At 42.7% G+C, this 15335-nt stretch overlaps 1 protein-coding gene across 2 annotated transcripts in view; it reads left to right on the top strand.

Annotated features, from left to right (window-relative positions):
* NUF2 (NUF2 component of NDC80 kinetochore complex) overlaps window positions 1–15051 on the top strand; it is a 29464-nt gene extending 14413 nt beyond the window's left edge. Inside the window, exons 9-14 of one of the 2 annotated variants that reach the window (XM_042925878.1) lie at window positions 761–823; window positions 4038–4175; window positions 6174–6314; window positions 7483–7658; window positions 8757–8892; window positions 14703–15051. In XM_042925878.1, coding sequence (XP_042781812.1) covers window positions 761–823; window positions 4038–4175; window positions 6174–6314; window positions 7483–7658; window positions 8757–8892; window positions 14703–14837 — 789 coding nt within the window. In that variant the 3' untranslated portion in view covers window positions 14838–15051. Of the gene's footprint in view, window positions 1–760; window positions 824–4037; window positions 4176–6173; window positions 6315–7482; window positions 7659–8756; window positions 8893–14702 lie in introns of those variants that run through there. The other variant, XM_042925879.1, reaches the window with a different exon arrangement.
* Window positions 15052–15335: the final 284 nt, after the last annotated feature.

The following is a 15335-nucleotide window of genomic DNA, read 5'->3' as shown; positions in this document are numbered from 1 at the left end:
CTGTGCCCACTTGTGCCCCTTAGAATGGATGTATACTTCTGTTGACCATGAGTTATTTATTCGTGTTGTCAGAGTTACACGCTGTCTCCTTGACTAGAGTTTTTTAGGATTTCCCTTTTTCTGCTCCCGCCGTTCCCAAACTGTCCCATGGCACCCTGGACACCACAGCGAACCCGCAGGGGTGCTTCAGGATATTTTAAAATTTCAAGGGAAACAATGATAAGCAGCATCTGCCATACCCTGCTTGAACCACCAGTTCAAGATAGTCCACAGTTCCAACAACTCACATTAACTTCCTTTCGTGTCTTTGTGAACCTGGGTTTTGACATTGGCCATGCTAAAAAACCAGTACTACGTGAAAAAATCTCAGAACAGGAAATGAGAATGTCTGAGTCCAATCTGATTCCAAGATGTGTGCATTTGTGCAGTGTGCAACAGGTACACACATCCTATTTGGGAGTAGTTGTGGTTATTTGAGAATAAAATAAACATCTATTTCTTTCAATTTGTATATATTGCTTTTTCAGAGGGCTACTGCGTTGTTAGGACATAAGTACTTATGCACTTATTTGGACTTCACTGCTTAGTAGAGGAGCTGTTAGATACTTGTTTTGGAGCAGTGGTATCACAAATAGATAAGTTTGAGAATATATATTATGGTCTAATCCATTTAACTCCTCTTCTTTCTTACCTTTATGTTAGTGGCAAATTTAAATCTATTTTGAATCATTAGAGAAGAGTTGTTTGCTTTTTTCCTTAGATAGTGCTACAAGACGGAAATTCCCAAAAGAAGTCAGAGATTTCAGAGAAAACCAAGCGTTTGGTAAGCTCCTTTTCATATAACTAGCCCTGAAGGTTTGACTGTGTTATGTGAGGAATGTTTGAACTGTGTGTGTTACGGTCACATGTTTCTCCCTTTCTCCTTAAAACGAGACTAATTGAACTTTTCTCAATTTAAATACAATAGCTGACTACTGTCAAAAAACGGAAACACAGAAATGTGTGAGGAAAGCGAAAATCACCTGAAAGCTCCCGCACAGTCTGAGATGTGTCCCAGATGACGCTTGTCTCTGCGGACAAGCACGTGTGATTGTACACGGGGAATGCTAGACCCTTCACGCCTCAGACCTGCCTGCTTTCACGTAACAAAAGAGTGTAGAGAGTTAGCACGTCACCGTCGATCCTCATCATCTAAATGGTTACCCATGGTTGTGCGTTGGGCTAACGTAGCTACTTCTAGTGTCCTGTTGATAGACGTCCGCTGGCTTCTAATTTTTCTGCGATCGGACAGCAGCGTGTACGGGCTACACACGTACGGGCGTCGATATTTGTGCACCTGCTGCCCTTCATCTTGGAATAAATTCCCACATGTAGGATTTCTGGGTTAAGGGGAACACACGTGTAAAATCGACCCACCGAGGGGCCCCTGGGTGGCTCAGTCGGTTGAGCCTCTGACTCTTGGTTTTGGCTCAGGTCGTGATCTCACGGTTTGTGAGTTCGAGCTCCGCGTCAGGCTCTGTGCTGACCGTGCGGAGCTTGCTTGGGATTCTGTCTCTCCCTCTCTCCTTCCCCTTCCCCTGCTCACTCTCTTTGTCTGTCTCTCAAACATAAATAAATAAACTTGAAAAAGTATTTAAAATTGATCCACCTTGCTAAACTGACTTCTAAAAAGATATCAACTTGCATTTCTACTGATACAATATGAGTGTTCTTTTCCCTACACTCTTGCCAAAATTGGATGTTTTTAGTTTGCTCTCTTTGTCACTTTTGTAGGAAAAAAAACACCTCATTTTAATTTTGATTTTTTTTGATTCTTAGTGATTTTGACATCTTGATTCAATGGTTTACTGTTATTTCTTATTTTGTAAGCTATCTGCGTTCTTTTCATTTCATTTTTTTAATTTATTTTTTTAATGTTTACTTATTTTTGAGAGAGAGACAGAGCACAAGTGGGGGAGGGGCAGAGAGAGAGGGAGACCCAGAATCCGAAGCAGGCTCCAGGCTCCGAGCTGTCAGCACCGAGCCCGACGCGGGGCTCGAACTCACGAGCCGAGCCGTGAGATCATGACCTGAGCCAAAGTCAGACGCTCAACCAACTGAGCCACGCGGGCACCCTGCTTATTTCATTTTTTTTAAAGAAGATTTAGGAGTTTGGGGTATTAACTATTTGTCTTTTAAATTCATCATTTTTTCCCCATTAGAAGGCTTATGTTTTCAATGTGGTAAAATGTATAGACATGGCCTTCATGGTTTGTGGCTTGAGTTCTTTACGTAGAAAATACCGTCCCACTTCTCATTTGTTTAATCCCACATTGTCTCGTTGTACTTTTATGGCTTCCCTGTTAACGCTGACACTTTAGATCCACCTGAAATTTACTTTGGTGGAACATGTTCCTTGTTTTTCTGTCACTCTTTTTATTAGCAAAGGCTTTTATCTGAGTAGTATTGGCTGTGGTTCAGTTTTATTATTCATTTCTTTCTGTCCCATTTAAAGCTACATTAAAATAAAATCATTTTGTAATTATAATATCCAATCTAAGCTTTTTATAAAGGGAAAAACTGTGATGAAAGTCAGTATCAATTGGAAGGAAAGTGATCACTAGTTTTGTGGAGCATGAGGGAGCGGACAGTGGGGCGGTCTACTAAAATAACAGACACACTGTTTCAAACATTCAACTTGCCTCCCCGAGTTAGTTGGAAAAAAGGTGAGATCAGTTGTGGTACTTCTTAGTTAAAAAAAATAACTTGTAGACAGGTTACACGAGCCACATAGCAGTACCTTCCTGTCGTGAAACACTCAAATGGCATAACGTGTGTATCGTTATATATGCAGGGAGAGACAAGGGACAGCGAGTGAGACACAAAGCCCCTCTTCTCTGGGCCCGCTTACCCTGCAGGCCACACCCTCCCGTCCTTTTCCCTGACATGGTGTGCACCTGTGTAGAGGCATATGGTTGTCTTGCTTTTTCATTATTCTGCTTTCGTAGAAACTATTGCGTTTTGTGTTGTATGTTGATCTGTAATTGGTTCTTGCACTTCATATTTCTTGGAAACCTTTCTATATCGATTCATTGAGTCATAGAGTGTTTCAAAACAATGTAATTTATCAGCTAATACTTTGGGAGGAAGTTCATGTGAATATTTTTCTTTTTATATAATTTTAGACTTGCAGAGATTTTTTTTTTTTTTAATATTTATTTATTTTGAGAGAGAGAGAGAAACATGAACAGGGGAAGGGCAGAAAGAGAGGGAGAGAGGGAGAATCCCAAGCAGGCTCCGCGCTTGAACCTACGAACCGTGAGATCACGACCTGAGCCGAAATCGAGAGTCAGAGGTTCAACTGACTGAGCCACCCAGGCGCCCTTACACTTACAGAGAAGTTTTAATAGCGTTTTCTGATGCCCTTCACCTCAGTTCCCCGGGTGGTTTGAAATTCGGGAGACTAAGGAAATTTGTTTTAATTCAGCGAGCATGTGTCGATCACCCCCCCCAGTGCTAGTGCTTGGTGTGTGCTCTGGGAACACAAAAGAACTTTACACAACTCCAGGTCACCCAGCCAAAGTCAGCAACACATACGAAGTACATACGGATAGCGTCCCCTGAACAGTGATGGTGTTGTTTATAGAAGGACGTAAAGGCAGTGGGGGCAGGATTTCCAAGGATTAATGGAGCTCACAGGCGGCACAGGGCTGACGGTTTTCAGAAGGACCGTGCTGATCAGAGAGACATCGCTGGCACCTTCCGAGCCTAGGCCTGACGTTAGCAGGTCGTAGGTAGAGCGGGGCCCTGGTGGAAGAGGACCCTGGCGAGGACGGGAGGGGTACACGGCAAAGGGCCTTTGAATGTCCTGCTCAGGGGCTTGGTCTTCGGCCCACAGACGAATGGGAACAAATACGCAGGCGAGTGACAGGGTCGTAGTTGTACAGCCGCCCCCACCACGGCGAGCAGAGACCCCGTTCCTTTGTCCTTTTCCGTTGTCGTAATGGTAAGTTACCAGTTTTATTACTGTATCTAATATAAATATGTTTTCTCAACAGAATGAACTAAAATTGTCCGTAGTTTCTTTGAAAGAAGTGCAAGAGAGTTTGAAAACAAAAATTGTGGATTCTCCAGAGAAACTAAAGAATTATAAAGAAAAAATGAAAGATACTGTCCAGAAACTTAAAAATTCCAGGGTGAATTTCCTTTTTATTTAAAAAAATTTTAATGCTTTTCTCTATATGTATTTTTTCTTTTTAGCAACTCTTGCTTAGTGGTGTGTTAATTTTGTGGTATCCAGTTTATCTACATTTCTTTTTTTCTCAAGCTTCTTGCCCTTGTCTCTAAGATATAGCTCTTCTCTAAAGCAGGTGTAGGGAAAGGAAGTACAATTTTAAGACATTTGTTCAATTATACAACAAAGTTTTGAGACCTTGTCCTGGATGATCAAAATAGAAATTCTTTGTCCTTGTGAGACCTGCTTACTTTATATGATGGAGAAAGGTATTAAGTTTATAATCAATTACATAATTACGGATTATAATATGTATTATGAAAATGCGTAGGGTGTGCATGTGTTGGGGTAGGAAGTACATGGGAAATCCCTGTACCTGCTGCTCAGTTTTACTGTGAACCTAAAACTGTTCTAAAAATACTTTTTAAAAAGTGCCAAAAAGAGAAACGAACAAAATAATATGGGGTTCTTTGAAATAATGCAATGATGGTGGTCTAATTTAATATTTTGGAACTCTGGGAGTGGAGGGGGAAGGAAGTAGAAATTGATGCTGACATCTGAAGGATAAACAATGTTTATCCTACTAAATGCATGGAAGAGCATCTGAGGAGTGGGAACAGCATTTGCAAATTCTCTGAGGTAGAAGGGAGCAAGGTATATTCAAAGAATAACACCTTAAACGTAAGAAGGGGAATGGCATGAGGTGATGATAGAAAAACTGGCAGATTTTTCAGGGTGCTGGGTTTTACTGTGGGAGCAGGACATACCACTGACTAGTTTAAAAGGGGGATGTTGGAACATGATATAATTTATGTTTAAAAAGATGATGGGTCACTGTGGGAGATGGATGGAGGTGGACAGGGACAGAAGTAGAAGTGGGTGGACAATTTAGCATCCTTTGTGAGGCAGGGTTTTTAAACTCCATTAAAGGAACATTTCTGGTTTATCTCTGAATTCGTTATTCCAGCCATTCCTGATCATTAAGATCCTATTACAGGAATAGACAGCAGAACGGAAATGAAAGCCAACAAATAGATCTGAGTATTTAAGAGAAAAGTGTAGTTTATTTAGTAAACAGTTCTGGCTCAGTTGGCCATTCATTTAGAAGAAAAGGGAGCTGGGTCTACACCTTGTGCCATTTACAAAAGTAAATTCTATGTGGATTAAAACTTAATTTTAGAAATTTTAGGAGAACATTTGTATAATCTTGAACTGGGCTAGATTTTTTTTTTTTTTTTTTTTTTTTAAATTAAGATAGGAAATCCAAATCTGTAGGGAAAAGAAGACCTATGGAACATGTTTATAGTGCATGAGAGGTAAAGGGGTTATATCTATGACACTCAGAGATGCAAAAGTATTTACAAATTGGGAAGAAAAAGACAACAGAAAAGTGAGCAGTCATCTGATGAAGCGTTTCACTGAGGACAAAGTCCAGTTGGCCAATAAGGTGGGCGGGGACGGGGACGGGCCCCTGGGAGAAGGAAAGGAAGCCTGTTGTTCCAGGGGTTGTAGTAAACATGCTCATTTTCTAATTTCAGAAGACGAATTAATCTTTTAAAAAGAATCTGCTGTAGCAATGGTTATTAGAAAGATGAACAGGAAGATTATCATTGGTAATACGATTGCCCAGGAGTAATTAGGAGTAGTTTGAATATTAGCAGACACGAACTCTCTTAAACTCACCATGAATAACCTTTGGAAGGTACTTCAGTGAGTGATTTAGTAAAATTGTGGCAGTTCTCCACTGTGCAAGGATATCTGGCAATTAGGAAGCATAATTATATGTACTTAGACACGTGTCAGTAATAGTGCTTTCTCCCTGACCCAGAAACTTAATTGTTCTCTGCTCTTAAGCTTTCAGTATTAAGTGCAGAAATTATTTAAGAGCAAACACAGTACTGCAGTTTCATAAAGGAGACTATCACACTGGCTTTTATGTTTTTTGTTTTCTCTCTCAAAGCAAGAAGTGATGGAGAAATACGAAATCTACAGAGACTCAGTTGAGTGCTTGCCTTCATGTCAGCTGGAGGTACAGTTATATCAGAAGAAAATACAGGACCTTGCAGACAATAGGGAAAAGTTAACCAACATCTTAAAGGAGGTTTGTATTATGTAGCATTTTAATGCTTTTATTATGTAATGGTTTACTATAGTTGCTTGGATTTGCTTTTACTTTTTGTTACTATTTCCTAAAGAAAAGCAAGGTCATCCTAGAGAATAATAGATGTGGCAGTGTATGCTGGGCAACGAAACATTCTTCTTTTTTTGTTTTTAAATACTTACCTTATTTTATATTTGAGAGAGAGAGAGAAAGAGAGAAAGAGTCAGGGAGGGGCAGAGAGAGGGAGACAGAGAATCCCAAGCAGATTCTGAGCTGTCAGCACAGAGCCTAACATGGGGCTCGATCTCCCGCACCGTGAGATCATGATCTGAGCCGAGATTGAGTTGGATCCCGACGGAGCCACCCAGGCGCCCCAAAACAGTTTTCTTGTTGCACACAGTAGTGGGAAGGCCTATGTTAAACTTTCAGATGAGATGAATAATAAATTCAGTAACATGGCATATTGCCATGTGTATTTTGGGGGAAAAGTAATGGAATTTTAAACCTGTACTAACAGTTGCAAATGCGCCGTCCCTGGGGTCTATAAGGAGATTTAGGTTTACAATGTAGGCCCTGCTCTGGGGGTCCACAGGTATACTAATGTTACTTAAGTTTCTCAGGCTGGAAGCTGGAAAATCCTTTGTCACGTCTTCACTCTATCATAGTAATCCAGACTATCCCCAGGATCACTGACTTTGCATTTGATAAAGGACTTCTTTGAGGGAAGAGAGGGGTAGAAGGTGAGGTTGCCTGGGGTAATCTTTCCCAAGCGCGTACTCCCTTATCTGCCGTCTAGAGTCAGCAAGAAGATTGAGGTGCACCTGCTGTAACAGTTCCCCTTTCTCCTTGACACGTGTTGCACTTCCCCTTTCTCCTTGTTCCTCCTACCTTAGTTCAGGCCCAGCGCCCTCGGCACAGCCTCTCGGCCGGTCCTCCTAGCACATGGCTCTGTCCTCATCCTCACTGATGAGCGACCCCGTACGGACCCCTCGCCGGGTGTCCCGTCCTTTCCCAGGGTCCCCGGCGCCTTCCCGTGCCCTCCGGACGGTCCTGGTTTTTCTCACCTTCCAACTGTATCTTCGTAGAGCTCATCCAAGAAATAGACATTCCTCTTGTTTATAAATCCTAATGGGTTGTATTGACTTTACGTCCTTGTGTTAAAACGCAGAGCCTGAACTTGGAGGACCAAATTGAGAGTGATGAGTCAGAACTGAAGAAACTGAAGACTGAAGAAAATTCCTTCAAAAGACTGATGATTGGGAAGAAGGAAAAACTTGCCACAGCACAATTCAAAATAAATAAGAAGCACGAGGACGTCAAGCAGTACAAACGCACGGTGATTGAGTATGGAGTCATTGTCACTTCAATGTGTTAGAGAAAATAAGCGGGGAAAGCTAGCATGTTGTCACCTCCCTAAGATTCCAAAGCTCCTGTAATCTCAAAAAGGTGTCCCGCCTTTGGGTGACCAGAGATGAATTCATTATGAATCTCCTAATGCTGTGTGTGGATGGAGAGATGTTGTAGGTCCTCGGTTTTTCCTTTTCCGTACATCACACTAGTTAGTGTTTCCTTTGCCTGGTTCTCCAGAAGGGCCTCTGGTATCTCTGCTCATGTCCGTGCCCTCTCGGAAGATGAACCGCCTGGCCCGTCTTACAGTCCAGCTGGGCTATGGCATTATAGCATCCATGTTTTGTTTTGAGAAAAGGTTGCCCCCGTTTTTTAATCTAGTAAGAATTAATACTTCAGTAAGCATGTTATTGTTGTTAGCCAGTGTGCTTCCTGTCAGTTCCCTTTTGTTTGTTTGTTTGTTTATTTATTTAATATTTATTTATTTTTGAGAGCAAGAGAGACAGAGTGTGAGCCAGGGAGGGGCAGAGAGAGATGGAGACACAGAATCCGAAGCAGGTTCCAGGCTCCGAGCTGTCAGCATAGAGCCCGACGCGGGGCCCCAACCCATGAACCACGAGATCATGACCTGAGCCCAAGTCAGACACTTAACTGACTCAGCCACCCAGGCGCCCCAGAGACTGTATTTTTAGAGTACGCACCGCATGTATGCCCATAAGACCCATGTTTCAGCCTGTATATGGTGAAGATTTCCTTTGTTCTGCCTCATGCGGATGAAGAAAAAGGGCAGAAGCGGTGGATTTTGTATTTGTGGCCAATCCGCCTTGCAGAAAAGTTGTACTGATTCACATCCCCACCCGTAGTACAGGAGTGAAGACACCTGGGGGAGTGTAACTTCAAGTCTCCGCTTTAAATAATAGCCCTCGGGGGCTGCACCACACGGAGTTTGCATCCATTTGCTTTTATGTCTTGAGAAGGGGTTTAGGTTTGTCAAACAAATCGATGCGATCACTTCGGAGTCGGTATTAGAGTTAATGTTTTCCTTTTCAGATGCTTGAGTGGAATTAAAATTTAGCTGTCTCTGTTTTCCTTTAGAGATTGCAATAAAGTTCAAGAAAAAAGAGGAGCTGTCTATGAGCGAGTAACCACAATTAATCAAGAAATCCAAAAGATTAAATTGGGAATTCAGCAACTGAAAGATGCCACTGAAAGGGAGAGACTGAAGTCCCAAGTGAGTGTGTGTTCACAAGTGAATTTCACATCGTCTACCAGCTCACAGTGGCGGTTCCGTCACCCTCATCTTCGGGGTTGGTCCATTCTCTGAAGCAGAACTTGACCTCCTACGTCCTTGGGTTCTGTCTCCATTCACCTGTGTTTGTTTGTCTCCTTCGTACCTTTTCTTCACTGGTCTTTCCCCCTGGCCTGACTACAGTTAAGAGCAGGTGCTCCCGAAAGGCTCTGACCGTTTTTTGATAAGTAAACTTGCATAATGATCGTAAGTAATGTCCTCTAAAAAGTTTCTCTCCAAATGATTTATCATCAGTGTTCAGTGTGTTTGAGTTGTTACGTGAAACGAAATAGCTTAGGTTAGTCCCTGTGTGAGGAGACTTTTAATGGTATCTTTATCACAATTCCTGAAAGTTACTTACTGGTTTTATTCTTTGCTTGTTTCAGCGTATTTATTTTATTTCGTACATAGTTCCAAGTTTAATGAGGACACACATCTTGACTTCCACGTTTGTGTCTTCCAAAATGTCAGTGTAGTGCCAAACATAAAGTGTTTACCTTCTGTCCTTTTCTTAACTGCTGATGTCTCAAAGAAGTAATCTATTCCTGATGTGTTGATTAGAGCTCATTTTCTCTTAATCTTTTTTTTTTTTTAATGTTTTTTTTATTTTTGAGAGAGAAAGAGCACAAGCAGGGGAGGGGCAGAGAGAGAAGGAGACAACAGAATCCGAGGCAGGCTCCAGGCTCCGAGCTGTCAGCAGAGACCCCGACGTGGGGCTTCAACTCGTGAACCGCGAGATCATGACCTGAGCTGAAGTCGGACGCTCAACCGACTGAGCCACCCAGGAGCCCCTCATTTTCTCTTCACTTTTGAAGTTTGACCTATATCCTCAAGACTGGCCCAAACTGCTACCAGAAATCACTGAAAACAGCCCTTTATCACGTGAAATCCCATGGCCTCTTTTTTTTTTTTTCTTATTCTTCACCTTACCTATATTGCCATATTGGATCAAGGTTTCCTAAAACCCGAAAGCTGAAAAATGTTTAAATACTTGCCGTCACTACCTTCCACCATCCACATCCAGTTTGCCAGGAGTCAGAATGCTAAAAGCCACTGCAGACATGCCCCTCACCTGTTCTCGGGACTGTTATCTCCTTGAAAGAGGTTGTTGCATGGCCACTTGTAGGTGTGCATGTGCATACACCGAAGGCTGTCTTGAGGCCACTGTGGAGGGAAGGAAGCAAGAAAGGAAAGGAAAAGGGCTGTGTTTCCCTGTGCCTGTCTGCCCAGTGTGCTGCCCTGACTTTTTCTGCCCTTCCCTTTTCTTTCTACATTTCAACGGCTTCTCTTTTTCCTGCCTCTTACCTGGATATGCACCAAGACTCAGCCTTTGTCCCTCTGTTTATCTCTAAAATGTGGCTTACAAAGATCTTAGAGGAGATACTTAATCCTCCTTCTTAACCAAATCACTCAATCAATTAATATTTATTTGTTATCACAGGGTCAAGCACAGTTAGTGAAGCAGTTACTGTGGGAGGACTTCCTGCCCCTCAGCCCTGCTTGCCTTATGTTACTGTGTGCAACGCAGAGATGTCTGGCCAGTAACATTTCAAGTTTCTCGACAGCAGCAATTACGTGTTTTTTATCATTGTACGTGAAACCGTGCCTAGGCGGGTGCCTTCTATGTAGTGTGCTTTTCATGAATATTTGTAAACTTGGATGGTCCTCTAGCATGAAATTGCTAAAACTGGCTCTGTATTAGAATTCAAACAGGAATTGCAAAATAAACACAACCCCCCACCCGGATGTCCTGAATTAGAATCCTCAGCAGCGGGGTCCACGGACTGGAATTTTTTATTGTGGCTTTTGAGAACCACTGATAGGTTCCGCTTCATTGTTTTCAGTATCACCGAGCCCATAACCACCCAAGCTGTTTTACCAGGACAGCTTTGGTTGTTAAAATGTTACTTGTCGTTTTTAGTTTAGAATATAATTTCTGTAGCCTAGTGAACCAGGATCTCTCTGGAACAAATCTGTATCCTCCTCTGCTTAATATCACTGCAGACATTTGAGGAGAATGATCATGGGTTCCTTCAGCCTTCTCATCTGGGTTAATGAGCCCCAGTTTTCCAGCCACTCTTTATATAGCTTAATTTTCAGATTCATTACTATCCTGTTTACTGTCTCTCCCCCCCACTCCGCCCCGTTTCCTGCTTGTCATTATTCTGTTTAAAATGTAGGGCCTGGTTCTAAACATAGCCTTCCAAATAACGGTGTGGCCAGCCCCCGAGCACGGCGCTCCTGTTAATGAAGTGTGATCCTGGCTTGGATTTTTAGAGCAACAGCTTCCTTGGCTCATATTGAGCTGGTGATCAATTAAATGACCCCTGTCGTTTCCACATGTAGTTCTGCCTAGTTAAAATGTCTCGCCGTGCTTTAATGCAGCCATTTCTTGGAACTTTTAATTTAGAATTTTATTACTATTTTTTCAAGGCTTCGTTTATTTCCTTCAGTGTGGATTTCAAAGGATCAAGGTCGTTTGAAATCTTTGTATCACTCACATTAACTGTTTTTCGTGGCTTAGCTGTCACCCGCACACTTGACCGACATGCCTTTTTCTCCAGAATAAGAATGTTGACTAGAATTGGGCCCTTTGCTGTGTTAAGTTTTTCTTCCTTCAGACTGGCAGAGAACCTCTGATCGAGACTTGGGAGATAGTTGTTGAAGGTGCCTGGTGGTTCTAACCTTTACCCAGTCTGCCCTGTAATATCCGTTGGTTCTGAACAGGATGGGGGCGTCTGAATCCTTGGAGAATCACGATGCATTTTGCCAAAGAGCTCCTTTTAGCTTCTTTCATAAGCACCCTCCGTGGAAAGGAAAAGATGCACTGCGGTTGCCCAGTTATGCTGTGTGCGATTCTCTGGGACCCTAATGATCTTCACATTCCTTTCTTCCTTAAATATCCTTTTTCCCAGAGATACCTGCCTCTTCTGCTTCCAGTTACCACCTTTATTTGGACGGGTTTTCTCATAGTCTCTTCCTGTTCTGTCCAGTGGCCTCAACTGTGCTCTCTTTCGTAACTGCCTGCTGGATATTTTCCGTGGGCTTGCCCACCTCGACAAAAATAACGTTTTCAGAGTGACATCCAGATGACATCCAGCATCTTCCAGCAGCCTTCCTCCTCCTCACTTTTTCTTTCCCCCTGCCCTTTGTCTCTTTCCCTTTTACTCCATTTCTTCCCAATGTCTTCATATGATGGCATCATCACTTTCTATCACAAAGAGTTGAAATTTTGGACTTTGTTTCGATAATCCTGGTGTCCAGTCACCAAGTTAATGTTAGGATTTTTTAAAAGTCAGTGACACTGTTCACAACCACCCTTTTCTGGTCTACTTCTGTCGCGAAATTCTGTGATGCTCGTGGATTGTACCAAAAACTTGCTAAGTTTCTTCCTTGACTTAGGATTCTCTACATCAGATCTGCCCTAAGTGCTGCCAGATTCATCCCGCTGAATATCACTGTTGTTACACTTCCCTGGTGAAAACAGGAGCTCCCTGTTTTTTCTGTACTTTATTCATCCAGGCACTCATTCTCCAAATGGCCTGTGCGCCTGCTGGGTGCCAGGTGCTACACCTGTCTTGGAATAAGTTGTGACTAAGGAAGGCATGATCCCTGCCTTCTAGGACTTTTATTTTAAATGTCTGTTTATTTTTGAGAGAGAGAGAGAGCAAGCGTGCGTGTGTGCACGAGCAGAGGAGAGGCAGAGAGACGGAGACGGGGGATCCAGAGTGGGCCCTGCGCTGACAGCACAGAGCCTGACGCGGGGCCCCAGCTCGCAAACCGCGAGGTCGTGACCTGAGCCGAAGTTGGATACTTGCCCGACTGAGCCACCCAGGTGCCCCTGGATACAGAATTTAATTGGAAACTAAAACTGCATTTGTTTGGGCTGTGGTTTCTTGTCATTAACGTCCTGTGAGGGCCATGAGGGTCGGCTTGCTTCTGTTGCTGTGCCCTGGAATGGGCTTTGATGCGTCACTCATTTAGCTGGCTCCATCTGTGGGCTTTGGTTCCTCCGTGAGAGTCTGTCTGTTCTCAGAAGGCGGGGGTTTGGGGGTGTTGAAGCGGTGGGTTCAGATATTTAGATTGTGTATCTTTATTTAAACACTTAGTTTTAATAGTTTTTCACGAGTACTGCCTTACTACCAAATTTATTCAGCTTCCTTTTGAGTAAGAATAAATGTACATTCCTATGGAACTGGGAAGGTAAATTGATCTATGGCTGCTGAATGTGCTGAGTTTTTTAAAATGGTGTTTACACAAGCTAGCAACTAATTCACCTTGTTTTTCCTTTAAGACTTAAGAAATAAAGCTTTCAAAAATGTTTGATTTATTTTCTTAATGATTCACATCCCATAGTTGTAGTAATTTGATGCCCAATTAGATCTTAGAAATCTAAATAAGACTCTTCTATTTTTGTATTAGGATTTAATGACTATCTGTGTTTGGATTTGGGGAAGTGTTTAGCCTTAAGCATCTATTTATATTCACGGAATCTTGAGCAGGAGTGCTCACACTTGCATAGATGTCAGAGTCTGGAAATAGTTTTGTTCTTTTTGGAAACACTGTGAACTGCAATATATTAAATTATAATCTATATAGTTTGTTCAAAAACAGGTAGTGTCTACACTAAAACTTAAGCTTAGGTAAGTAGTGGGGCACCTGGGTGGGTGGCTCAGTTGGCTAAGCATCTGACTCTCCATAGCGGCTCAGGTGGTGATCTCAGGGCCCTGGGATTGAGCCCTGCGTCGAGCTCCACGGTCCACGGTCCTTGCTTAGTGCAGAGGCTGCTTGGGATTCTCTCTCTCCCTCTGTCTGCTCCTCCATCGCTCGCACGTGCACTCTCTCTGTTTCTCTTAAAACAAATAAACGTTTTAAAACAAACAAAAAACCCCTAAGGTCAGTAGTAGACAAAGTATAGGTTTAAGAAAAAGTTAATGGGAGGGACGATTAAAATTAAGAACATTATCCCCGTCACACCCATTTACTGCTTTTTCTTCCCATTGGAAAAGGACTGCTGTCTGCTATTTTATTTCAGTGATGAAACTATAAACTTTCAGAATGCCACTTTTTCTTGTACCGAGGTTTGAGAATTGTTTTGTTCAAGAAAAAGGAATAATACGAAGGTCAAAATCATTCTATGTAAAGTACGAGAGAGAAGAGAATGCATGGAGGCCAACTGGCTTCTTTTATTTTATTCCATCTATAAAAATTGTTCTCTCGTGGTTTTCTAAATTCTTAGCCCACCCCCATGTTTCTATGAAAACTCATTATTGCTTATTAGAATTACCTGATGGCTTTATTAAAGCGGCTCTACCATGTATTTTCCAGTCCTCCCGATTACTTCTTAGACCTGCATACACAGCTTTTTAGTGGTGATCGGGGCCAGATGCACAGGGTGTAGTGGTATATACAGTCAGTAACCCAGGTACTTGCCTGGTACAGATGAAAAGCTCCAAAGTAGGAACTGTTCCTTGACAATTAGAAATATGTTCTTGACATCGTGGAATCCAAGGCATTGTTGTGCACATCTCTGCTTTCTTCTGAGTAGCAGACTTTTTCGTTGTGTCTGCCCAGCTTGCAGAAGGAATTTTTAAAACGAGCCGGTACACGTGTGCGTGCGTGTGCACATACGATCGTTGGGGCTTTAAAATATGACTAATGCATATTAACGAGATGGCTCGAGTTCTTGCCACTCATTATCAGGTTAGCTTGATGCATGGGATAATCCTTACTCCAGTTCATTTCCCACCTAGGAAATCTTTCTGAGTTTGAAAGCTGCTTTGGAGAAGTACCATGAAGGCATTGAAAAGGCGGCAGAGGACTGTGGTGCTAAAATCGAGGAGAAAACGGCTGAACTGAAGAAGAACATGTTCAGAACGTCGGCTTGATTAATGCAGGCACTTGTCTTTCCGCAAGCAGCTAGCCGCCTTCCTTTTACATTGGGAAAGAGGACAGTCGGTTGAAGTTCTTGGAAGTATCGGAAGCAGCACGTAATGTTGGCTCAGCCGTTTTCACGGGCTCTTATAGGTTGTTATTTTGTAAGAGAACATGTGTGATGTAGACTTTTATTAACTTACAATTAAAATAACCTGTGCAGCTGTTCATGTGTCTCCTCTGCCCCTGGTTGTCAGTAGTTGGAATAAGACAAAAATGGGTGCACTGGAACGCAAAATCTTCCTGTTGCCTTCTGTTGCCTTTGCTTGCTTTGTGGACATCAGGAGGTGTGGTATCACTGAGCAGCGTGGTCCGGGTCTTGTTCGCTGCTCACTTGGGCAACGCGCGTACATATTTCTGTTACTGCTCTGTGGGTCCTGAGAGATGGAACGGGTGAGCCAAGATTTGAACCGGGCTCTGTTTGGTACTGGAGTGCGGAACGTGTGTGCTGT

This window comes from Panthera leo, chromosome F3 (genome assembly GCF_018350215.1).
Source record: "Panthera leo isolate Ple1 chromosome F3, P.leo_Ple1_pat1.1, whole genome shotgun sequence".
NCBI classification, from domain to species: Eukaryota; Metazoa; Chordata; class Mammalia; order Carnivora; family Felidae; genus Panthera; species Panthera leo.
Note: the sequence above shows the minus strand (reverse complement) of the source record. Positions and strands in the feature narration are given on the sequence as shown.